The 24,721-nt window shown below is 38.7% G+C and overlaps 2 protein-coding genes across 2 annotated transcripts; both read right to left on the bottom strand.

Moving 5' to 3' along the window:
* Nucleotides 1-102: 102 nt before the first annotated feature.
* Nucleotides 103-14,605, bottom strand: parvb (parvin, beta). Its single transcript, XM_061076380.1, has 13 exons — nt 14,503-14,605; nt 7,399-7,488; nt 6,889-6,959; nt 6,682-6,784; nt 4,506-4,646; nt 3,899-4,014; nt 3,477-3,535; nt 3,319-3,338; nt 2,918-2,979; nt 2,709-2,777; nt 2,419-2,520; nt 2,235-2,307; nt 103-520 (listed from the first exon to the last, which is right to left on the bottom strand). Exons 2-13 carry the CDS (start codon nt 7,442-7,444, stop codon nt 444-446), a joined length of 939 nt encoding a protein of 312 aa, XP_060932363.1. The 5' UTR covers nt 7,445-7,488; nt 14,503-14,605; the 3' UTR covers nt 103-443.
* A 1,428-nt stretch (nt 14,606-16,033) lies between these two features.
* Nucleotides 16,034-24,721, bottom strand: hdac10 (histone deacetylase 10). The gene is made up of 21 exons (XM_061076367.1): nt 24,397-24,721; nt 24,222-24,298; nt 22,711-22,845; nt 22,516-22,612; nt 22,282-22,379; nt 21,649-21,753; nt 21,501-21,569; nt 21,291-21,417; nt 20,828-20,893; nt 20,678-20,737; nt 20,381-20,470; nt 20,068-20,174; nt 19,918-19,985; nt 18,189-18,405; nt 17,999-18,089; nt 17,780-17,865; nt 17,502-17,555; nt 17,335-17,416; nt 16,572-16,760; nt 16,304-16,463; nt 16,034-16,200 (listed from the first exon to the last, which is right to left on the bottom strand). Exons 2-21 carry the CDS (start codon nt 24,278-24,280, stop codon nt 16,163-16,165), a joined length of 1,998 nt encoding a protein of 665 aa, XP_060932350.1. The 5' UTR covers nt 24,281-24,298; nt 24,397-24,721; the 3' UTR covers nt 16,034-16,162.

Below are 24,721 nucleotides of genomic sequence, written 5' to 3'. Positions count from 1 at the left end.
TAAGTGAATAAGCATATTTCCCAAAATGTGAACCATTCTTTTAATATTTATACAAAGCTTTATTAGATACTATATAATATATAACAACATTTTTATCTTCCTTAAATAATCTGAAGGATATGCAACTGAGTTTTGACAGTTTCTACATGCTGCCCTCATACATTTTCTTGCACACATGTACATTTCTACCTGTGACAGCTGTGTATTGAAATGCAGAGATAAAGGCTGCACAGTTTCCTGTGTTGCACTTAAGGAGAGAAGAAAAAATACTGACATTTAGGGAAGATATAAAACATTCAGAGCCCTTCTCAGGAGGCTCCCCCTGTGTCTTTTTAAGTCACACATAATGACCTTCAGTCCCAGTCGGCCTCCAGTGTCCAGACTGTAACATATAACATCGGCACAGTGTTCAGAGTCGTATCAGCAGGCAGCAGCGGACGAGTTCACTCAGAGTTCTTGTAGTTGGTGAACAGGTTGTAGAGAACCCTGAGGGTGGACTTGAGGTTCAGGTTGACGACATCTGTAAAACAGAAATTGAGACAAAGCAGAGATCATTGGAGTGTGCCAAACCTGAACTGCTTGGAGGAGTTTCAGAATATTTAGACCTTTGACATGAAAAAAATTGGATCCGTGGAGGAAAGAAAACCTGAGACTCTATTATTTAAAATACAAAGCAGCCTCCGCCATGATTTCTGTTGGACGACTTTCCATCAAGGTGCAATTTGTAATTTTGAAATATGAATTGGAGCTTGAAATAGCTCCAAAGAAATGATGTATTACTTCTCACCAGTAGAGACTCAAAGGCATGAAAACACTTTGTTCCCTCTCAGTACCATGGTGTTCTACATAAGTGCTTATTGCTCATTGTAATCTCTCATTACGAACAGGTCTATTTAAAGGGATTCCAGCCAGACACCATTTGTTACAGCGGTGCCACTGCATCAACATCTAAACTAACGTGGCCTAATCTGCTTATCTTGTGCATTCCCCTGTTAGCCCGGCTGACACTGTTGATATCATTAATGGCTCTCTGTTTTCATTTATAATGAGGGTGCACAGGCACACAAACCCACGGCTGATCACAAACACATATACTCTACTGGAAGAGCAGCTATGAATGCAAAAAGCTGTAATGTTTTCACTTGCTGCAAAAACCCTGAATACTTAAGTCCCGGATCTACAACGCTTTTGAAATGACTTTGAAGCGGGGAGCGAGTCTACTTAATCTCTTAAGATGGTATAGTGTAAGTATAATGAAATGGAGAAATATATAAATAAATAAAGAATAAGAATTTTTTTAAATATATAAAGGCAAACGTTCATATAAGTTAATACAGAACCCGGGACAGTGAATATGGAGCGATATGTCACATGACAATGCAGAACCAAATGTAAATGTGGATGTTTTAAAAGACAAATACACGTTAAGAGTTAAGTAGTATACAACATGTGAAGTATCTGTGATAATTATAAGTACAAACAGCTTAAGAGGGTAATGTACTGTTCAATATACTCGGTTATATATAGAATTCAATATAAAGGCTTAACTGTAGTGTAGACGTAGTGGCATTTACATCTCGAAACTGAGCTGTGCAGTAATTATACTGAATTTTGGAATTTCTCTTGAATCTACCCAACAAATAAATCAGACTTTAAATCTAAAATGTCCCTATCAAATTCTGTGGATTTAAGTGAAAGGCCAAATTGGAGCATTTCCGTGAAGTGACATACTGATTATAGCTTGACAGGTTAATTTGTTGAAGTGTGTGAAATCATACATCCTGAAGATATGAGTCATTTTCCGTGAGTGTGAAAACACTTCGTACTCTACAAGGACCATGCAGATGATGAAGGGTTGATTACTATAAGGTGCAAGTCTCTGGAAGACAGGGGAAAACACTGACTGTTTTTTTAGTCAAAGTATTACAACATGAAGCCTCGTATTTCAATTATTCTTTCTTCAACAGGGTAGAGCCTGGACAACAAAGTGGAGCTGAAGGCTGTCTAACCTCAGCACCCTCCCTCCAGTGTTAGAGTTTAAAGATAAAGCAAGGTTTCCATCTGCTGGACAAACCTCAGAAAGACGGCTATATCAACCATTCATTGCCTTTCTCTCAGTACAAGTCCGACAAATGCTCTCACTCAGTCTCCATGAAATCTTCTACGGAAAATGTTATTTTAATGTATATTAACTGATCTCGTAATAATGTGATAAATCTGTGTTAGTAAATTACCTTCTGGTCTGGCTTTGGGTTTCTTCAGGCCTCCGTCCTGCATCAGCTCAAAGGCAAACGACACATTGTGAACCTGAGGGGAAACAAAGCAGAAGATTAATATATTTTCAATTGCATATACCATCATATTGAGACAAATCTTACAATTTATCAAAGTCGTTTCACATGTTGAGGCTGAACTCACCTTCTGTTCAAAGCTCTCAGGGGTGAGGAAGAAGTTGAACAGAGGGACAAAGTAGTCTTCCAGCAACCCCATCAGCAGTATGAGGTACACTCCATCAGCAAACTGGACACACACACAAACACACACAGCATATACATACACTGATGACACTGTATAGATCCGATTCGGATGATATGAATCTCAATATTCAAATCGAATCATTACAGAACAGCTGTGATAATAATGATCATTTCAATATCTCACTGGATCACCTGGTTAAAATTCTTCAGCTAAACCATTAGATCTCCTACCTGAGATTCCAGCTCAGTCACTTCTAGGTTCAGCTTGTTCAGGTGCTTGTTCACAAAGGTTATGAGCGACTGTTAAAAAGACGACAAGAATATTACACCCTTTTTTTCTTTAAGTATAATTATAAAATCTCACATTTCAAGTGGTTATTGAAATGTGGTTATCATGTTAATCCTTTATCATGCAAAGAAAGGAAGTTTAATTTATTTACCGTTTTGACAACGTTGAGCTTGTCAGGTGCATGATCCAACAAGGTGTCAAACGCATCCCTCTCTGTTGTAGAGAAGCGAGGATTCAAAGATATTAGATACATAAATTAATATTTATAATAATATCTGTTTTTTGTAAATAAACGTCTACAGGCAGCAGGCAGTTAATTCAGCTTAGCATAAAGACACAGCGAAAAACACACACAGAAGCATAAAAACAACAAAGTTTGATTTCAATCAGAGGCGTTCAGATTTACTGAAATGACTTGGTCTAAAAAGAAAGCAGAAGTTTTTATTTCCCAAAATGTTGAACTATTACTTTGAGTAGTGAAACGATACAAGTAAAGGGACACTTCTATAAAACTATATCATGAAACAGATCATGTCTGAGGATGGTACTCACCAAATCTTCCCATCATCATTCTGAAACAAAAAGAGACAGATTTTAAAATAATTTTCCAGGCTGTGTGCACCATTCAGCAGCCGCCTTACACTTAATATTTACACATTAATAACAGTGAAAACAGGGTCAGGTGTACAGGAAACTGCATCAGCTCTTACTCTGTGGTGCTCGTCAGCTCTTTGGTCACTAGAGCAGTTTGCAGGATGCCCTCCCGTTTCTGCTCAAATCAAAAGGGACAGGAGAGAACAACTCAAGTTGTTAATGTAGATTCTGATAATCTCATATACAGATAAGACAAAGAGGGAAAACTAAAAAAATATAAGAAATATTTGATTTAGTATGTGATTTAATGATGTCAAAAATGGTATTTTAAATTCTGTAAATGCTTCTATGTTTAATTCTTATTTTGGGCCATATTTCCTGTTATTGGTCTGATGTTATTCAAGCTGCTTATCTTCACAGAGAACAGCCAGTACCCGCTTCATATTATTAATATTTTAATGAGTGAGGCTTTCCTGGTGAAATCAAGGTTGAATAAAATTAATAAAAACATCTGTCCGAGGTTGACAGTCCACTTTACCTTGACCACCACCACCTGTACGGAGACGTGCTCGGGCAGCCTGATGGGGGCCAGGAAGTGCATCGCCAGGGCCACCAGCAGATAAACGATAGCCACCAGGTTCTTTGAGTGGATCGCTGGAACAGTAAAATCACACCGTCAGCTCGGTCACACAAAAAGCTGACATCATGTGGTTTATTTTTTTAAATGTGAAAGGTAACAGCTGGTGTTTTTTAAGATAGAAAATAATCTAAAAAGCTGAAAAAAAGTAACTAATGAAGAACAGATTCATTCAAGTCTGGCATCAGCTCCTGTAGGACAATTCTGATGTTTGTAGAGTTACTCATAACTCCTGATTATAAATCACAATCTGGAATGCAAATAAAGAGTCAATAATGTGATAAAGAGATATTACAGATAAAGTTCAGGATACTATGGAATTTGAGTCTAATATTTTGAAGCTTGGTCCATACTTAAGGATTAAAGTCAAGACATTTCATCTTCTGATGCCTTAATTCAGATTATTCTTTCATTAATCTGTCTCTTCACCAATAATTTCACCAATGTCACTGATGTGTCATTCTAAATTTCACCTAAACAGCACACGACAGGTTAGAGTTAAACTCACAGTCCACACTCCACTCGCTGGTCCAGCCATGAGGCCTCAGCAGTTCGTTCACGGCCTCGAGAACCGTCTGCAGCTTCTGCTTCTGGCCGATCTCCGACTGGGTCACCTCGGCCACGTTCAGCTTCCTGCCCGACAACTTCTCTGTCAACAAGGGGAGAGGTCGACATGCAATAGTGTCAGGTCAAACCCAGAGGCAAACACAAATCATGAATAACTGCAGATATTATTATGCTGCTAATGCTTAGAAGATATTTATTTCAAGGCGAGTCATAAAAGACCAAAGTCACATCAAAATGAATTCAAACCGCAAAAAGGTGCAGAACAAATTGGTCCTTTTTCCTGCCTGTATCATGCACAGATCTTCAAGACAACAGCTCTTGCTCTAAGGAGAAATAAGAGGCTTATTTCAACTGTGTGGGTTCAAGTATTGTTTTAGTTCAGGAGCACTGATTAAAATCAGAAATCCAGACTGGGCACTGATGCCACACAGTAAGATTACATGAGGTGCAAAAGTCCTAAAGGAGTGTGAAAACAAAAAAAGGGGGCTTTAAGGGAAGTGCAAGAAATCGCACAGCACTTTATAAAATCTATCCTGCTTTGTGTTTTAATTGTTGTAGTTGACACTTCTGAAACAAATGCAATCAGTTCTAGTTCATATGTGTTATCCTCTTAAAGATTTCAGGGCCTGGACGCACAATGCACTAAGGCAGTCAGGAGCAGTGAGGATCATTTAATGTGGAGTAAACCGGTTTACAGAGGAATCAGGCAGGAAGATGCCATCAGACACAACAGCTCTAAAGATACTGAGGAAGATGAGGGGACAGAAGCATGAGGAAACACTGAGGAGCTGAACAGACGAAGAGGACTGGGAACACGGAGACTTAATATACAAGATAATAGGACACAGGCAAAGAGCATGAAGGAGGTACACAGGAAGTAATTTAAGGAAGTAGAATAATAACAGACACACAAAGCAAGTGAAATTAAAACAAGAGATAATAAAAGTCAAAAAAGGCACAGAGGACAATAAGCGGGAGAACAAATAATAATAATAAGAAATCATCTGTATTGTGGACATAACAATAATATGAAGGGAAATTGAAAGAAAAGAATCTGAATGTTAAACGTATGAAATGAAAAATGAAGCAATAAGAAACAAACCAAAGAACACTTTTCTGCTACTTTTGTGGCATATAAATGTTAAAATGTCAATCCAATCAATAATTGCAACTATTGCATTAATGTTTTTTTTTTAATTGCTTTTACAGTAAAAATGATATGAACTTTTTATTAACTTGGTAGATATTTTGTCAAGCCTACAGAAACACATGAGAAACTGTAGGTGCCACCAACAAATGAATCTTAACATGGGAACTTTTCAGTCTGCTATGACACGTAACCAACAGAGGGGGGAGTCTGTCACAAACCACTGATTGTGAGGCAGCAGCACACTGCTGAATACCATGACTGTATATATAAAGGTGAATACACATGTATCACAGTGGATACTGGATCAAAGAATATTGCTGCTAAAATAAGAATATTTACATGTTATAGAAAATTTACCTTATGTTCATGGTACATGTATTGTGTTTTTCCTTCAAGTATTTCAGAAGGGGAAAAAAACAATTTTGAGTGAATATGATGTATAATTGAACGAAGAATGATTGAAGGAACGTTTCTTTACTGTGAACCATGTTGATCTGTCGTATCAAGTTTGATATTAGGAAAAACATTAAATTGAAGGTTGTGACAAGAAGAACAGAACAATTTAAACCCGGCAAGTTTAATTATAATTCAAGACAACACTGTACACTTGGAGAATTACTGGTGCCCTTTCACTAATAAAAAAAATACAGTGGTGTCTAATGAACAGCTTGTAAAAAGGATAAAGAAAATTGTACCTGCTGTTTAATGTCAACGTAAAATGTGGAAAATTAAATGTTTTCATCATGGACCTTTGTCAGGCAACAAACTCCGAGTATGAAACAAGATATTAATCAATTAAACAATCAATTGTTGATTGTGTTACAGTCTCTGTTATTTGTGATTTGACTCTTGATGGGATTCTCTTGTTATTCTGCAGTTTTGTATTTCCCCTTATCTAAGTATTTTACATTCTGGTGCATGGCGCATTAATGGCCAATAGCAGCTATATGAACAAAGATGTCCTCACCAAATAACTTCTGCAGCACTTGTCCATCATAGCAGTCCTCCTCCAGGTCTTTGACTATGATCCTGTCTTCCTCCAACTCACTGTTGATCCAGTCGATCAGGACCTAGAAACATGTCGAAATGCAATGAAACCTCTTCCTCAAATTACACATTATATTTTTATTGCTCTGATTATGCAGAAGAGAAATTATGACGTTTGTGCGACCACCTTCAATAGATCTTTAAATTTAAGATTGTCCCTCGATGTTGGGTCCAACATGATCCTCTCTGCGTTTTCCTCTGAAGGAGACAATGTGAGAGAAATGAGTCAGTGTGAAATTCAGATTTCCTTGTTAAATTTCAAACACATTTACATAGTGAGATATCATGTCGTCCCTTCACGAATGCAAATGTACAGCCATAGAACAAGTTGTTATTACCAACGTGTCAACAGTGGTTCACATGGTGACGGACGACAGAGGCTTCTCCACCCCCACCCACTTTCATTTCCTGCTCCTGTATAGTCACTGTCTCCATTAGTCAACATGTTGCATTCATATTTCCCTGTGACCTCACTCACCTCTGACAGTCAGCTCACAAACACAGTTTTGAGAAGTGCAAAATATCAGAGACAGCAGTTCAGGAGCATTGCAATTTCCAGTCATAATTTAAGAAAATGTGTTTTACACAATCAGGTAATAATAATGTTAAACACTTGTGTTTTAATGTGTGTATATACCCATCAGTGTGTCCTCTGGATGGATCTCGGTTCCTGCTGGAAGCATTGGGGCGTTGATGGCATTCTTGCCCTCCTCGTGGAGGTCGCTCACTGGAGAGACAAAACACAAAAACCACGAACCTTTCAGGAAACAGTTCAACGTGCAATTTTTTTTATAAAAAACAAATCAGCAGCAAAACATTAGATTTTTGGATTTTTCTTTTTAATTCTGCCTCTAGTGTTTCCTCATTGGTATATTTGTTGGGCAGGTGTCCATGGGCAGCTGGGCTGGCTTGTGTTAAATTTTGGTTGTATGAAAAGTACAACATAAATAAACTCTTAATTATTAAATCAGTTATTTGTCTTGCAGATAAATTAAATGAGAAAAGAAAAAATAAGAAAAGAAAAAGCTTTTCAGTGTCACAAGTGCACAAAAAAGAGTGCAGGGGTTTTCAGTTTTAACCCACTCTTCCCTTATAGATGCAATCATGAGTCAATTTGAGCAAATGAGGTTGAGATTGGATTAACAGTTAATCCAACGTTTAAATTTTTTCCTTTCCAAATGTTCTACTAGTTTATGCTTCTGCTCAATTTAGTTGCGGAGGTAAACAAAATTATGTTTTATTACAGTACTATCGCGATGGTTAACTTTGCAAATTGAGATTTTTTTAGATGAAATATTATGTTATTTTTAAAACATCTAGAACTATAGTTAGAATCAGCCACAATCCCCACCACGTACTGTATGTGGTTAAAGCTCTTGCATAAGTCATAACTTTTAAAATATGACACTGATAGGGGTCATTCTGCCTTTTCACTTAAAGACTTAAAAGCATTTTGCTGATAATTACCTCTGTCGAGCAGGTTCTGTTTTCATTGCTGTCTGTCGGCCTGTCTCTGACAACAGGATTACCGAAAGACTCCTGAAGAGACTTCCATGCACTTTATGGATGGGTGGGGAATGACCTAAGGAAGACCTCATCAAATTTTGCGCAAATCCAGGAATTATTTTCCCGTCTTTAACCTGTCGAGTTAGGGCGTTAGCCTTGTTGGGGGAATGTGCTCTTCAAGTTGTGCTACTATAGTAACACATTCATTGAGCCTTTACTTTAAGTTAAATTTGTATCTTATTTTTGTAATTTTATCCTTGTTTAGTGGAAAACATTTATTGAACGACAATCTTTGTTCACGGCCACTCCACTGAAACAAAAGACAACATATAGGTCATTTTAATATAATTTTATTTTAAATTTTTCTATCTCATACTTAATTCCAAAGAATATCACCTGAGATATATTGTCGACAGTTTATTGACCAAGGTGGAATAAGTTCATTTTATAGTCAAGAGTTTCGTCCATCTACTGCAGCATTTTAGAACAATAGGAAACTGGAGGACGAGTGCAGTGGTGGATAAGCTTATCAAGCTGTGTGTTGATTCGGAGCTGCTGCCAGAGCCATCACACGTCTGTCACTTTCTCACGTCTCCAGCCTGTGAACCTCTCTCCTCTCTGCAGACTGGATCACAGCACATAGTGTCCACACATCTGAGCATGTATCTTGGTACTTAACAGTAATATTTGTCATTTTTCAGTACCAGCCTATAGGATTGTATACAATATGCTGACTTATCACTACCCACACACTAAAATATCCTTGGAATCCGGACTTAGTCTGAAACTGGGCCATTAACACTGATTAAAAACGAGATGAGACACAGAAAGTCCATTTCTGCTGAGATGCTTTCACTTCTGACTGGAGAGTCACTCCGGGGATTTCAAGGCTTTCATCCCCTTAATGGCCATGTTGCTTTTATCATCCACCATTTCAATTTGTAAGACCTCCAACAGGCTGCAGTACAATCAATACTCTCAAATCGGTAATCGGACCCTGCTATTTATAAGGTGGAGATGCAAGGGCTGAAAAAAGCTGCACTTTTTTCAAATTAAAACACATAGAAATCATTGTTTTCTTACTGAGAATAAAATGAAAGAGGGTCTAGAACAGTGTGTTTATGTACAATCAAGACTTCAAAGCCTGTACAGAGAGACGTCCCCACAGAGTTATTATCTGATTCAGGCTTCTGGTACGAGCTGGGAGCAGACCCGAGCCCTGGTCCTCATATCAGATCAGCAGTTTACTTTGTAATTACAGAGCCATTTCATCATAATTGTGCTGCTTCCTCCCTGTGTGTACATCTGACTGGATTACTGCTGATTTGCACTGAGCTGGACAGAGCTTCAATCACATACTAAAAGGAAAATCTGTTAAAATGGCAAATATATTTAAATCACTGCAACAGATGCAGAATGATGTTGAAATTATAAATCTTTCAATCACCAGCACAGACTTTAACAGCTATCCTCGTAAAAAAAACGTATTCAATTCGAAAAAGTACACATTTTACCCTGACAGTGGACACAACTTTTTGACCTCTCACAACAAGTATGACAACACATTTTGAAGGTAACAGATCCTACTTCCTAAATTCCACGTCCAAGTTCCTCAAAGCCGAGCATTCGGAAAAAACACATTACCTTGTTTCTTTCTCTTGGTCCCACACAGCAGCCCCGCCATGCCTCTATCATAAACCTGCGGGTTCCCCCCCGATTGCAGCGAGCAAAGTTAGAAAGTAAGGTGTCTGTACGTTCAGCGTGTGCCTGAGTGTGTGAATCTCAGTAGGATTGGGGCTGAACAGTGGCAGGGGCGTCATCACGTGTTTATTTCTGTCACAGCCCTCCACCCCACCTCTGCGGTCCAGTTACCAGAGATGCAGGGAGGTTTGTGTTGGTCGTACGTGTGTGTGTGTGTGTGTGTGTGTGATAGGAAGGAGATGTCACTCAGAACACAAGGCACTGAACTCCACAGCAGGAAGCTCTGGGCAGTGGACACAGGACAGATGTCCCAGGTAGTATCCACTAGATATCCACTATGTGTGTTATGACTGCAGCATAAATAGTATTACCCTACAAAAACACAAAAAAGCTCCTTTATAAACGACTGTTCAATCTACTAATTTCACAGAAAGCTGAGAGAACCGACTTATTTCAATGATAAACTCTTTCAGCGAGCCTGTAACGTGTCCTTCTGCAGCCAATGACCAATCACGCTGCTGCTGTACAAACGTGCACTGCAGCCGAGAACATTTATCTTCTGTCAGCTTCACTGCATTAATTCAAGCAAAAAGCTCCTCAGCGGTTTTACAAAAGTACACAGTGATTAATGAAGAAAAAATTGCTTTAGAGGAAATTGGCTCTAAACTTAATCAGCCAGCACCATAAACAACAGAGGATATCGACCTGGTCTCCTTTGGTTCCACTCCTCCCCAGGGTGGGGGGGTTCTGTGACACAGGGGCGATATAAATAATGCTGCAGTATGGAGGAGACAGACTGGACCTTAAATATAGCCGCGGTTATTTACACCAACAGAGGCACCAGTGAGTAACAGCCGCCAGGAGATGACAGTGTCGCTGAGTCTTTTCCACATGGGGCCTTCAGCAGATTTTAGACATCAGAGAACTACCATCTGACATATTACACTTCATGTTCATTAGGTGTTATATTAAGTTAATGCTGTTTCTCTTTCAGCCCAAAAAATATGAATTTTTATGGGTTAAGAATTTCTGGTGCCGATATATTGGATTTTTTTCAAAACATTGGCAATGATTCCTAAGATGTCATTATCAAACTCTTATGACAAAGAAATGTGATTAAGGCTTGACTTTTTTACAGTTTAATCATAAACTTTTTTTTTGACAGCTATAAATCAAAAGAAAACACAATTTGAACACACTCGAATTAAGAAATAAACTACTTTTTAATGTCAAATGTAAATCAACAAATTTTCTGCTTTGATTATTCTATAAAATAAAAGTTTTCATATCTGTGCATATCTATGATTTGTATCTAACAACCGATAAATCTCGGGATCTGCTGTCTAATAGAGACATACGCCACCTATTGCCCTGGAGGAGAGATTCATCACCTCTGTTGCGCTTCCTCATTTCTTCCCTTAATTCAAAACTATAGAAAACCAAGTGCACACCATCATGGCAAAGAATTTAGTTGCGTTTATGTTACGTAATTTCTTTCCTAGGTCTTCCTACCAGTATCCATATACAACCCAGTGTGCAACCCACCAAAAAACATCGTCCTGTGGAAAGCATTTTTGAAATGATTCCTTTAAAAAATCTAGATTGAAGTTGTTTTGATGATTCAAATCAAGAGTTAAAGGATAGAGGAAGTTGAACCTTGTTCAGACTAAAAGAAATTTGTTGCAATAATATTGCTTGAGAGTCATTTAAACTATCTTCTGATAATCATTGTTTTTTACTTAAAAACATAGCACGAACAAACATTTTTGATAATAGTCTTTTAAATTTTGCAACATTTGTCTTAAATTGTGACACTGGACAGAGCTGAGTGAAATAAATATTTCACTGCTCTGTGAGAAACTCAAGCACATCTGTGGGTATTCTAAACCATGATCTCAACATATTGTGAAACTCATAGTAATAAGCTCAGCTAGTTTATTAAAACGGACACAACACTATTTGCATATTTGCTTGAAACAGCAGCCCTGCTTATTATGTATATTTTTTAGTTTCTCTTACACCCTCTCAATATCCGTACATTAACTTGATAATGACTGTTAATAACATAACTGTCAAGTAAGTATCATTTACCAGCCATCTGGAAATGTTATTGTATTTATTAGTTTGAAGACTTTTTCACAGCAAGTTCAATTCTTTAATTACCAGTATTAATTAAGAGCTAAAGAAGATAAAATATTAAAATTGTATTATATCTTGGTCAAGTTCAACGTATGAACGATACATTCATTAATGTGTATTGTACTCAAAATTTTTAAAAGACAAAAAGTCGGTTACATTTATCAAAAAAACAAGAATAAACAGGATAGAAAAAGCATAAGAGACGACTTACTCATATCAGAATCCATCATGGAACTTATGTTTTAGATGAATGTTGTAAATACTCTCCACACTATGATAATATTGTGAGGCTGTGACCTGACACTTGTCCTCACTGTCCTTAATAAGCAAGACCCTGCTTCTTGCCTTTACTTCACTGTTATTGTTATTTTTACAGCCCTGCACTGCACAGAGACTTGTCAGAGAGACGCACACTTCCTTTAGTTTATCACAATCTACAGAGCCAGACACATAAACCAGGCCTCCAACTTCAGGAATTGTCTTTTATATCTCACAAAAGAAACCTTTTCTATACAAAACCAGGGTCAGAGGAGGGTTTGACGTTGTTCTTCCATAAATGTGTGGCTGCTGGAACTGATAATGATTATTCAGCTAAAGTGAAGCAGCTTTTCTGGTGGCAACTCTTCTCTGCTGGGTGTGTTCACCACACCCAAAACTAACAGAAACCACAACAGCAGCAATGAGGCAACAAGCTGTGCTCCCTAAGCAGCACCCCTCCCCTTCTTTCACTTCGTACTGTTTCTAAATTCATTAGATTGTCCCTGACCTGTATTTCACCTGAGCTATTAAATCCTAGTTGGCCATGAGGGTTCTCCTTCTGGGAACACTGAGCAATCATCACCTACAGCTCTGACTTTGAGCCATAAGCAGGCAAAATAAAGGTCTTTCATCAAAGTTTACTGTGACAACAAAATGCTAAATGTGAGGGGGGGATTACTAGGATTGACATTTTAATGTAGCAATTGGTCATTTTAAAAACGAATCTAATGTGCAGTGTTTTCCCTTAAATGTCTTTAATATTGGAAAAAATCATTATCATTCCTCATATTATTCCACCCTGTCTGGAAAGTATTATGTTAATCAGTGCTACATCAAATTATTGTTATTGTCATATCGCTAATTTGTTGTCCTGTTAATCAATGAGTTTATGAAATAAAGAAAATTGCCAACATTCAATCTGCCTTTGTGACCAACCAACAGTCTACAATACAAATATATTTAAAGGTTCGGTGTGTAGAATTTAGTAGTATCTGGTGGTGAAGTTGCATGTTGTAGTCATTAATCATGAATGATTACTAATCTATAATTGATACCATATTGTAGCAGTACTTCATTGAGGCTTTATGATGAGGTCTTGTGCATCATTTAATACATATCTTCCCAGAATTGGGAAGATTCTGTTAAACAAACTTCTGAGTGTGAGCCACAACAGTACAACAGAGGAAACATGTTGTACAGGTTTTGTACATCATTTTCTAGGAAATTCCCCCAAAACAGACATATGTGATCTGATATTCAATCACGTTTTTCTATTTTTAAGAGTTGTCAAATAGTCCAAAATGTGGACTTTATTGAGGCTCCTAAACATTAGAAAAAACTCCTGCTGGTGTTCCTGCTTTAATGGTGATTACAAACACAAGGCTGTGAAAACACACACACACACACACACACACACAACACACACCATAACCCACACTGACTTGTTAAACCCTGCAGCTGTCCAGACAGTGAGAGGCATGTGTGAGGGGCAGAAAATAGCAGTTTGGGCAACAACTGTTGAGACCAGAGTTCCCAGTGAGTTTGTGTGTTGACCACAGAATAAAGTCAGATGTGTAATCCTCTTACACGTCTATCTGCTTCATATCTTCACATTCCTGTCACCGCTCACTGACCCTGGCCTCTATTTCTGTTGTTACCTCATGGGGAATGACCGTGGAGCTGCTGGCAGCCTTTGTCTCTCCTCTCACACAAACACTGGGACAACAAGACCACAATGCAAACCATTCTTTATGATCTACTGACAGTAACGAGCCAGGTTATGTTGAATAGAGGAGCACTGTGAATTGGAGTGCTGTAAAAACGCATAATACCTCAGGGTACATGTAGTGAATCATGCCTGAGCTGCAGGGACGTCCCACAGAAGAACACTCCAGCACCATGGACAGAAACACACACACACGCACACACTCTCACAAACACACACACACACACACACACACACACACACACACACACACACACACACACACACACACACACACACACACACACACACACACACACACACACACACACACACACACACACACACACACACACATACACACACACAAGGGGCTTTCATAACATCACAGTATCAATAATAAACAAAGAGCATCTTCTGTGTGCAACTCACCCTCTTTAGATTTCTTCTTACGCCCCAGGGTTCCTCCTAATTTACCGAGGAAAGAAGATTCCTCCTTCTTCAGTTTGGCGGACTGTGGGTTCGCAGCTGTGGTCGGAGTCCCAGACATCTTCTTCTTCTTCCAGGCGGGACTCTGTCAGAGTGTGTGTGTTTGTGTGTGTGTGTGTGTGTGTGTCACTCCTCTTCTCTGTGATGCATTCAGGATCCAATCACAGCGAAGACACAGACAGACACGGGCTGAGGAGAGCAGCGCTGCTCAATGACTCACATGTTCACTTCATCTGCTTCTTTCACTGAAGGATCACACCACAGCGCCACCTTACGGCAGGGTGAGGAACAGCATTGACAAGGTTTCCCCATATAAAACTGGAGGGGCATTCAACAGGGTCCATACCAAGTCAACAGGCTACTTGTGAAACAGATTTTTATCTTGATCACAGAAATCAAAAAATAAAAATGATCATTTGCACCAAAATGTACAGGGTTCTTCCTCGGGTCATGCCCCACCCTTCCACAGAATTCATGAAAATTATTTGAGTACTTTTAACATAATCCTGCGGACTATCAAACAAATACAGATCAAAACATAACCTCTTGGCGTTTTGGTAATACAAACTGTACTTTTATTTAGTTTTAAAGCCAGTGGTGGACAGACAACAAGTATATCTACTCAGTTACTACACAGTAGACCTGGTATATTCATTTAATGATACTTTACGCTTCTGCTCCACTACATTTCATATGGAAATTATGTAGTTTTCTTCAAATTATAATTAATAGTTTCTTTTCAGATCTAGACTAATGCACAAAGTAACTAATCAGTTCACAAAGCATCTTTGAGTGTTGTTAAGTCTTTAAAACTGTTATTTCACTTATTAGGAAAATAAGTATTCAAATTCATTTTTAACGCTCTTCATATATTTATTTTTCCTGTGGGCAGTAACGTTACTTATCAGTTTTCTCTGCATGTGGTTTTAGCAAAGCCCATCTGTAAAATCCCCCTCTGTTTGGTCATTGTGCAGCATGTGTAAAATTCACATGGATTTATATTTACATTAATTCATATTTTTATCCAAAGCAGCTTATCGGCTGAGGGGCAACACAACATCTTATAGCAGGAGGCTTTTGAATAACAAGTCCAGAGTCTGAAAAATACAGTGGAGGAGATCAGGTAAAGAGGTGCGCAGAAGATGATAGAAGGATTTACTTGTTTTACACTTGGGTTATCCATCCCATTCATTACCCATCTATTGAATGCTGCTTAAGCAAATGACAATAAAAGTGATTATTATTGTCATTGTTCTGACAAAAAGTGCTGACAACAATTTGAAATGTCCATGGATTAATGAAGCGGGTAAATAGTTCAAAACCTTTTTGTCGAATGTAAGCTAGTGCTATTAATGTATTATTGTTCAGCTCTAAAATATTTAAATTAACTTGTCAACCATCAGTATTCAAAAAACAGTATTTGTTCCAATTTTCCCAAAGTTTACGAATGTAAAAAAACAAAACATTTGACAGCTTTAAAACTTAGTTGTTATGTTTTTAATTTGTGTATCAAAAGCTGTCTCGATAACATTACATGATTACATTACATAAAGCATGGGATTCACAATGTTTTCATGATTTAAAAAGAAATGGAAGAGCAGGATCAGCTACAGTCACCAGCATCTTTTCCTGTGTCTTGTGCTGTTTTTGGGGAAAGACAAAGTCAAGTTAATATAGAACAGGTAACTTTAAAAGCTCTGTGTGTTTCATTTTATATGGGAGGCTGCTGCTGCTTTGGACTCACCTGTGTTCTGCAGGAGTTTCCACTCTGCCTTCAGTTTGTCTCTCAGTTTCTCCACAGACTCCACATCCTCTGATAGAGGAGCCAGGAGTGGCCCCAAAGAGGGAGCAGGGTCCCCGAGGAGGGAGGAGCCAGTGGGTCCCACACAATCCTTCTCATTGTCCTAGAAGAAGAGCAAAATACGAGCGAGATTAAAAACAAGCACTTCAACACCAGTGAAGAATGAGATGGCATTTACAAGACTTCTATGTATGTACCCCTGTGTTCTTACCTGCATGAGCACCAGTGTGTGTCCTTGTGCGAGGCCCTGCAGCAGACCTGTTAGTTGTTGCCACACGCTGTCACACAGTCCGCTGTCTGACATCCGAACCAACACAACCAGACTGGGGTCGTACTGGTAACCCAAAGGCAGGAGGAGACCCGTCACTGCCTGCATGAACCCAGAAACGTCCCTGAAGCCCTGGAGGACGACAAGTACATGTGGGATGTGTTTCCACTGGCAATATGAAAACAAAAAATTCCCCACTGGAGTGTGGGTACCTGAGTCTACCCCTCCAGAACTGACAGGCCGGGCGAGTTCAGTCAATATATTTATTTTGATTTTAAAAATGTACACTGCACATGTCTGTAATTGAGTAATACTAATGTTTGTCAGAGACAGAGTTACACAAACTCAGTGCAGCTTACGAAAAATCTGAATATCAGTCGGTTTTGTGTCAGATTCAGTTCATCTTCCCTTAGGCTTTGACCGGTTCAGACAGAAAGCTGCAGCACCGATTTCTTACAATATTCAATGCATCAAATGGATCAGTTTGTGGCCAAAACTTACAATATATCTGTACTCAAATATTGATTGGCATGTATTTGATAATTACGTTGATATAAGAACTTTTTCATAATACGATTATAAGACAATAATTAGCGTTTAGAGCAGAAGTACACACATACAGAAAATATGGAGTGACAAATCCTCTGAATTATTATTTTTTACTTATTTCTCTCATTATATTTCAAAGTAATACACAGTATAATACCTTCTTCAGATGCAAAGGAATGTAGTATCTGCTTGCACGTTCCTCCGACACCTTGTTGCTGAACTGCATCACAAGGGTTTTCCTACGGACAGAAAAATTTTTGTTTAAATGTTGTTCGTGCTTTTTTTCATTTTTCATCACAAGTTCTATTAAAAAACAATAATCACCCGTCTTCAGTGAACTTCGGAACGTTCCAGTCTCCGACACACACAACCAGAACCCTGCAGCAAGAGAGAGCAAAATCAAATCTGAATTCATTTTGTACTAACTAAAACCAATAACACTCCATCTTCTTATCTCACAGCAAAAAAGTACATGAGCATATTTCCCGAAAATCCTGAGCTATTGTTTTAAGTGTGACACATTTCCTGTAGTGTTTTTTCTAAAAGAGAATCTCTTTTAAATTGCACAGTCATTGTATGTACAGTTAAGATCCACATAATACCGGTTCTTGGGTGCAGATGCAGCATGCTGGATAACACACATCGTCGCCATGGTGATTGCAGGGACCAGCGCCAGGCCGCTGCAGACCTGAGAGGCAGTAATTCAATAGAAATGAGGCCTGCAGCTTATGTACGCAGGTCAGCACAGTGAACAATGTAGTTACAAACAGGTCACATCACATCATTCAAAAAGACAAGACAAACCATTATCATGATTTTACCTCATTCTTCTCCATTTGATCTACCAGGGCGATGAGTCTGGAGAGGGTCGAGAGAGTTTCTCTGTCATCTGCTCCTTTAAGGAACTTCTCCCTTATTGAGGCAAAACAACCATGTGAATAACAAGAAATACATTAGCCAACTACAAGTCACGTTAACTACAGAGGATCAAGAACAACCGCAACTCCATACTTGAGTTTGTTGACTATTAATGGGTCGAGATCCTCTGATAGAGTGAAGGGATGACATCCGTCTGGGCAGGCGACACCATCAGGGAGAACTACAGCAGCACGAACAGCAGGGGCGAAGCGTTTATCAGGCTCTGGCCACACAATCTCTTTATCGCTATCCTCTTTTTCTTCTGCCAGTTTAAAGCGCTTTGTGCTTATATCAGAGGTGGGCAGATCGGCTGGAGGGGAAGAGGGATTTTAACATTTTAAAAAGTTTACATGAATGTTTTGTGATTGTTTAAATCTCCCGTCACTCCGACAATCTCTCTGGTGAGGACAATTTGAAAACCTTTCAACCTCGACTCAAAAGCAATATCCCTCCTTACGCAAAACCGGGAAAATACTCCACAAAGATCAATAAGTTAATCATGGAACACAAATAACAATCAGGATAAAAAACAGACAGATTATTTCTCAGATTCAACTGCCCACCTGCCCCTTTAAAACCTTAGATGCTAATTTACTTTCAAACTGGAATATCCACCCATAAACTTTTGTCAACAATCCCTCATACTGGACTGTCTTCATCACTGTGCATGTTAGACGTCATCAGTCACGTCACCAAACCACCAGGGTTTCCCCCAGTGCTGTATAGGCCTGGCGGGCCAAAGGCTCAAATATTAAAGTGCAAAACTGTAGGTTTAAACTAGCAACTCCAACGTGATAAAAATAAATAAAAAAGAGGGCTTATAAGTTAAGTCAGCAGTGCAACTCAAAAAGATATCAAAGTATCTATTTAACCCCTTTTCAAAATAAACAAGTTAGGTGTGCATATTAAACAAAGTGCAACATGTTTAGAGTATAAGAAACAATGGTGTCCAGCTCAAAATCCGACTCAAACCCCCCCCCCCCCCCCCCCCCCCCACGCGGGTGCCTTCTAGCAGCCCTACCACCAGGCTTAGCAAGTTTTCTGGGGGAAACCCTGAACCACAGTATAAAAAGTAGTACTAATCTGAGCATTAACTGTCCCCAAGACAATTTCACAACTCACTGTAGACAGACTGCTTTATAGAAACGATGGAAAACTGACTGCATCTTTTAACGACATAAATTACATCAGTATAAAAAACACTGAAGCAATCCCACACAACAATGACATATAACACAACTCTCCTCTTACACCCTCTACCTTTTTTCTTCTATTTTCTCATACTGTTTCTCGTTTTTACATCAAGACTACACAGAAACTTGACAGATTTTCACAAAACATGGTGCATGGATGTGGTAGTGGTCAGGAAAGTATCCACAGAAACAATTCATGGATCTTGATGAAAAATGTAATATTAAGCATTTTTTATTTTGTGGCTGTCCACAAACATTTGTATTAAGCCTGACAAAGCCTCAAGCATCACTGGAGTCTGCATCTTCAAGGGCTAGAGACTAAAAGCAAAAAAATGTTTTTTAAAAAAATTAAAAATTAAAAGAAGCAATGAATTGAAATGAGTTCCCCAGATGTTCTTAGCTGCTCCTCATATCTACTTTAGGCTTCAGCTCGAGGATGTAAACAAACTCATATTATTAGAATTGCATTGTTGGTAACGTAGGTATTGGCTTTAAGAGCAATAAGTGTGAACTCTGTTTCTGCTGCATTGTTTTGATCCCTTTAAAAAACAATACAGTGTGACTCTGATACATATAAATTAACGACATGAAGTTGGTGAAGCTCATAAATAATGATGTGGATGTTATACCTGCATGTTTGAGGCAGGGCCAGTACTGCCTGTGAGTTGATCGGGCGCAATGAAGGGACTCGAGTGCACTGACAAGAGAAAAATAACATCACTACCGTTGTAACACATACACAAGATAATGTCTGAATTCAACTGAGAGACAGAAAATACCTTCTACAGGGACCTTGGAGGTTGGCAGGTCGAGGTGCAGGGTCTCCGAGCAGCGTTTGAACCGTCTGACACACAGACTGGGCGAGGGAGGTCAAGTTGTAGCCTCCCTGGAAAACACAGAGAAACAACTTACATCCTTTTGTTAAACACACTGGTTACTAGAAATATGAAGTAGTACGAAACATCATGTGAATATGACCATGTACTACATGTACCCACAGATTAGATGCACGGTAATGTAATGCTATTTGGATACAGTGCATTCATGTTCATCTTAGGAGTGCTTTGTGTAGCCTGACATGCACAAACTAACCTCCAGCACAGCACACACTTTGCCTCCAGCGAGGTTCATGAGAAGGTGAGTGAGGTGGGCGAAGATGTCCGGAGTGGCACACATTTCCCCCTGAAAATAAAGAGACAGCACAGTGGTAGACAACACTAGACACATAGTTTCACAATACACTACATCAGCACAAGATACCTCATAAACAGAGAGGCTGTGGCCAAACTGGGATTTTTTTATTTAACAAAGTACATTCTTGGGCTACTGGATAAATTCCACATGCACATTAAAAAAAAGGGTTTATTAATAGTAATTTTTATTCAATACCTCTGGGTCACCAATGGCTGAGTCGAAGCCGGCACACACCAACACCAAGTCTGGGCAAAACTGTGAAAAAGGAAAACACACTCAGATGAAAAACACTTCTAACACATTAGACTGTTCATCTGTCAGCAAAGTGCAAATGCTTCCACTCACCTCGTATGCAACCGGCAAGAGGAGATGACAGAAGACTGAAAGATAGTCACTATTCTGCATTTTAGTCTGAAATAAAATTATTAGACCTATTAGATAAATATGCACATGCAACCATCAGTGCTAAAAGGACAGTTAATATGAGAATGTATTACTTGCATGTTGTACCTGGGGGTTGGGTCAAATCATTGCACTCAATTATTAGGTAAGGTAAAAAGTGAAATTGTATTTATTTATTAATTAAATAATTCATTTTTGTAGCATGTTTAGAAAAATGCTAATACTATTACGGTGCATTTTTTCTTAAAGAGCACAAATTCCATTAAATGTAAAAAGAAAAAAAATCATTCATAGTCTTCATAATACTTCACAATCAATGCAAAAGTAGAGTCTGACATAATGGAAACAACTTTTGTGCAAAGAAGAAAATAGAATAGAAGTAAACAGTATTTTTGTTGTTACTCACCTTGTTCCACGGTACATTTATATTGAAACCAGCTCCTTTCTCTTTGCCGACACTGTCAAAGTCGGAATCTCTGAGTTTAGGCCAGAAGTTTTGATGCTCGTAGCGGTGCCATGAGAAGTAGAGCACGCTGAGACAAAATGCAGCATGTGTCAGAAGACAAGACAACATCCACATAAACATCTCAGCTTCGGTCAGTTAGCAACGACTCACCTGGGATCATCTTCAAAACAGTACTGGACCCCTTGACCATGATGTACATCCCAGTCAACTATCAAAACCCTGAAAATTCAAGAAGAGCTTAATAAATAAATAGACAGGACCGATATGGTCTAATCAGAATTTAAAAAAGGCAAGTTACCTTTTAACTCCATATTGTTGCTTTGCATATTGAGCCGCTATGGCCACGTTGTTGAACACACAGAAACCATTGGCAGCACTGCGCATACTGTGGTGTCCTGGTGGTCTGGGACAGAGAAATCATACACTTCATGATAAACGTCATGTTTTCCCTTCTAAATTAAGAACTGTAAGACGAAATTACTGAAAATTATATTCTGAATTTGTGAAGCAGTTGACACATATTTGCCATATGTATGGTTTACTATTTTAGTTCTGCATATCAAAGATGTATCTCCTTAAGTTAATCGATAACAAACACACAAGCCCTAAAATGTTGACATGAGGAATGAACTTTAGCCTGTTACATTAATGATTTACTGGTTGGTTCTGTTTTTATAATTATTCCCTTAATAATTGACTCAATTTTTTTTTGTATTTGTCTCAATAGATCTTTGAATTACAGAAACATTTACAGATTTCTATGGACATAGCTCGTCTCTTCTAAAGTATTTATTAATTCTTGAAGGAGCGCTCTCATAGATGTTCTCCCACATAGATGTTTCTGGGTAAGTGGCAAAAAATATTTCAATGTGAACCGCCTCCTGTATTTTCTTTGATTCATTGCTTTGTCTACCTGGTTAAACAGCCTCACCTGACCAGAGCCATGCCATTCCTCACCTGCCCTGTCATCACACTGTCCACCAGTTGCAGAGCAGCTCCTGCAGCCAGCTCAGCACAGTGATAGATGTTCTACGACGGTTTGAAAGAAAGGGAGGAATTACACAGGAAGGAAAATTACATACTTTTTTTCATCACAACCTGAGAATAATTCCTCTAACCACGAATGAATTATCAACATATGAGGAATATGAAGTGTGGGACTAACTTGGTGGAAGTAGACGTCTCCATATTGGAGGGTGAACTCCTTCAGGTCCTCCAGAGTCATGTAAGGGGTCTTCTTTACTCCCTCCAAATATTCCTCACTGTTGGTGTCAGAAAATTACATCAGGCCGAATGATGTCAGGTATTTATCTCACCTCCATGAACCAGGTGTGAGGTCTTTCTTGATATCATATCTGACCTGTGAACCCGCAGAATGTCTGAATCCGTTGCCTTGCGGACAGGTACGGAGATACAGCGATCAGCCAGACCGCTCTGAACCAAAGCTTCATGACTCACAGTTAAACGCTCGGGTACTTCAATCTTACACGCTGGACTGTAGAGAGAAAAATATTTCAATCACTTGTTTAATTCACAGGTTGACTTTAGCGTTCTCTAGAAACTTAACATAAACAAGCATTTAACATACATTAAGGTCTAACGTCTGACACTCTAACCATAAAATGATCCCCCATCCGTACACACTTTTGGTGTTATAGAAGTATTTAAGAAGAAAAATAAACAACGTGTACAAATTTGAATTGGTCAAAAAACGAACAAAAAATAGATACTAAGATGCACACAGAGCAATGCTATTTTTACTATCAGCTTAGGGATTATCTTAAAAAATATCCTCAAGGTTTTTAAGACATAATTAATTTAGTGTACTGACAATTTCATTCCAAATTTACTTCAGTTAAAAATTTGTTTGACACTCGAAGTTCAGTGCAACCACAAACTCTTTTGTGATCTCACATCTTGGAAAGTAGATGTTACACTGGAAAAATAAATTCTGGACAGCTTTTTTTAGTTCTGCTTGTTTGCTTCATGTTGTTGCGCAATGTCCTTTAAGATTAGATAAGATTTACTGATTCCACATCATACAAATGTCTTTGTTACAAAACATGTGAAAGAATAGAATTATGAAAATAAAACTTCTGATGGCTAATTTGTAGAATAAGTACTTGAGTAAATTGCAGTGGCACAGTATGATGCCCGATGATAAATGCTGTGTTATATATGAGGACATTTGAAATAAACTTACACAAATATAGTATAAATAAATGACTTATCTTATCGTACATAGGCATATATAGAGTGTAAAGTACATAGGCAGGCATTGTATGTACAATATGTATGAGTATAAATATAATTGGGATGTTAAAAAATGGGTAAAACTCCATAGTAATATACTTTATATTGTATAAGGATGTACTTAAACATGTAATAAAAGCATAAAATACATAAAATATAAATGTATTCATTCATTTCATTAATAACGGTGTAAAAACACTGATGTGTAGCCAGATTAAAATAATTGGAGTTGAACATTTGTTGCTTTTAATGTGTGAGACAAAGCAGCCAAGAGGAAAATAACTAAATCAAAGTGCACATGGATAATGAAACCGTAGGAAAAAGACAATAGAGAGAAACTAAAGACAGAAGAAGTGAACGAGATTATTTCACGGTCATCGTGAGAAGATTTAACTTCATAAATCCAGGGCGCACAAACCAGACTGTAAATATAAACATAACAATATGAACACGACTGCTCGAATACCGGAAGTAACGGCGCATGTGCCCCTCAGTAAGTGACCGGACTAGCGTCAATAAACGGCAACTATAGTTCCTACCATCCCTGTTATTCCAGAGAACACGTAAAAAGTGTTTAGCCCTAATACGCATCATAAACTAAAGTTGGTGTGTACTCACTCGACCCAGAGCAGCTTGTACTTGGTCATCTCCTCATCGTAAATCAACGCTGTTCCCATCTTCACCGCTCCTCAAAGCTGCGTCCCATGGAGAAATGTGCAAGAACAAACATGCATGTGCATGAGAACTACATGTGTGCGATAACCAAGAGAAGAGTGTGGATCCTGCCACTTACCGACCGGCTCGCTCTGTAAACAAAGAGGCTCACACGCACCAGCACAGTGCCACTCTTCTGTCTGCAGTAGAAGCTTCCCTCACAGCTAGCTCCCCCCCCCCCAGCTTCCACACAGTCAGCAGGGACTCCCGACACTAACTACTACCCAGTCTTTGCTTCTAACCTGGCGGTATTATAGAAACAGTGTCATGATAGAAGTGGAATTAAAGTCGTGACGGCGGGTTTTTGCACCGTTACCACCGCAGTTAGCATGCTTGCTAGCGCCGTTATGAAAGCTCGTTATAGCCGTATGTGACCGTGCACACTAGCGATGTGTCCTTCTGTG

This window comes from Limanda limanda, chromosome 8 (assembly GCF_963576545.1).
Source record: "Limanda limanda chromosome 8, fLimLim1.1, whole genome shotgun sequence".
Lineage (NCBI taxonomy): Eukaryota > Metazoa > Chordata > Actinopteri > Pleuronectiformes > Pleuronectidae > Limanda > Limanda limanda.
Note: the sequence above shows the minus strand (reverse complement) of the source record. Positions and strands in the feature narration are given on the sequence as shown.

Coding starts and splice junctions, on each gene's coding strand:
- hdac10 (XM_061076367.1), bottom strand. CDS start 24,280: ATGGGAACAGCGTTGATTTACGATGAGGAGATGACCAAGTACAAGCTG. Junction 18,406..19,917: donor GCCCTGCCTCAAACATGCAG/GTATAACATCCA, acceptor CTTCCCCTCCAG/CCGATCTGCCCACCTCTGAT. Junction 17,556..17,779: donor GCATCTGCACCCAAGAACCG/GTATTATGTGGA, acceptor CTCTTGCTGCAG/GGTTCTGGTTGTGTGTGTCG.
- parvb (XM_061076380.1), bottom strand. CDS start 7,444: ATGCTTCCAGCAGGAACCGAGATCCATCCAGAGGACACACTGATGG. Junction 6,785..6,888: donor AATTTAAAGATCTATTGAAG/GTGGTCGCACAA, acceptor ACATGTTTCTAG/GTCCTGATCGACTGGATCAA. Junction 2,778..2,917: donor AGCTCAACGTTGTCAAAACG/GTAAATAAATTA, acceptor TCTTTTTAACAG/TCGCTCATAACCTTTGTGAA.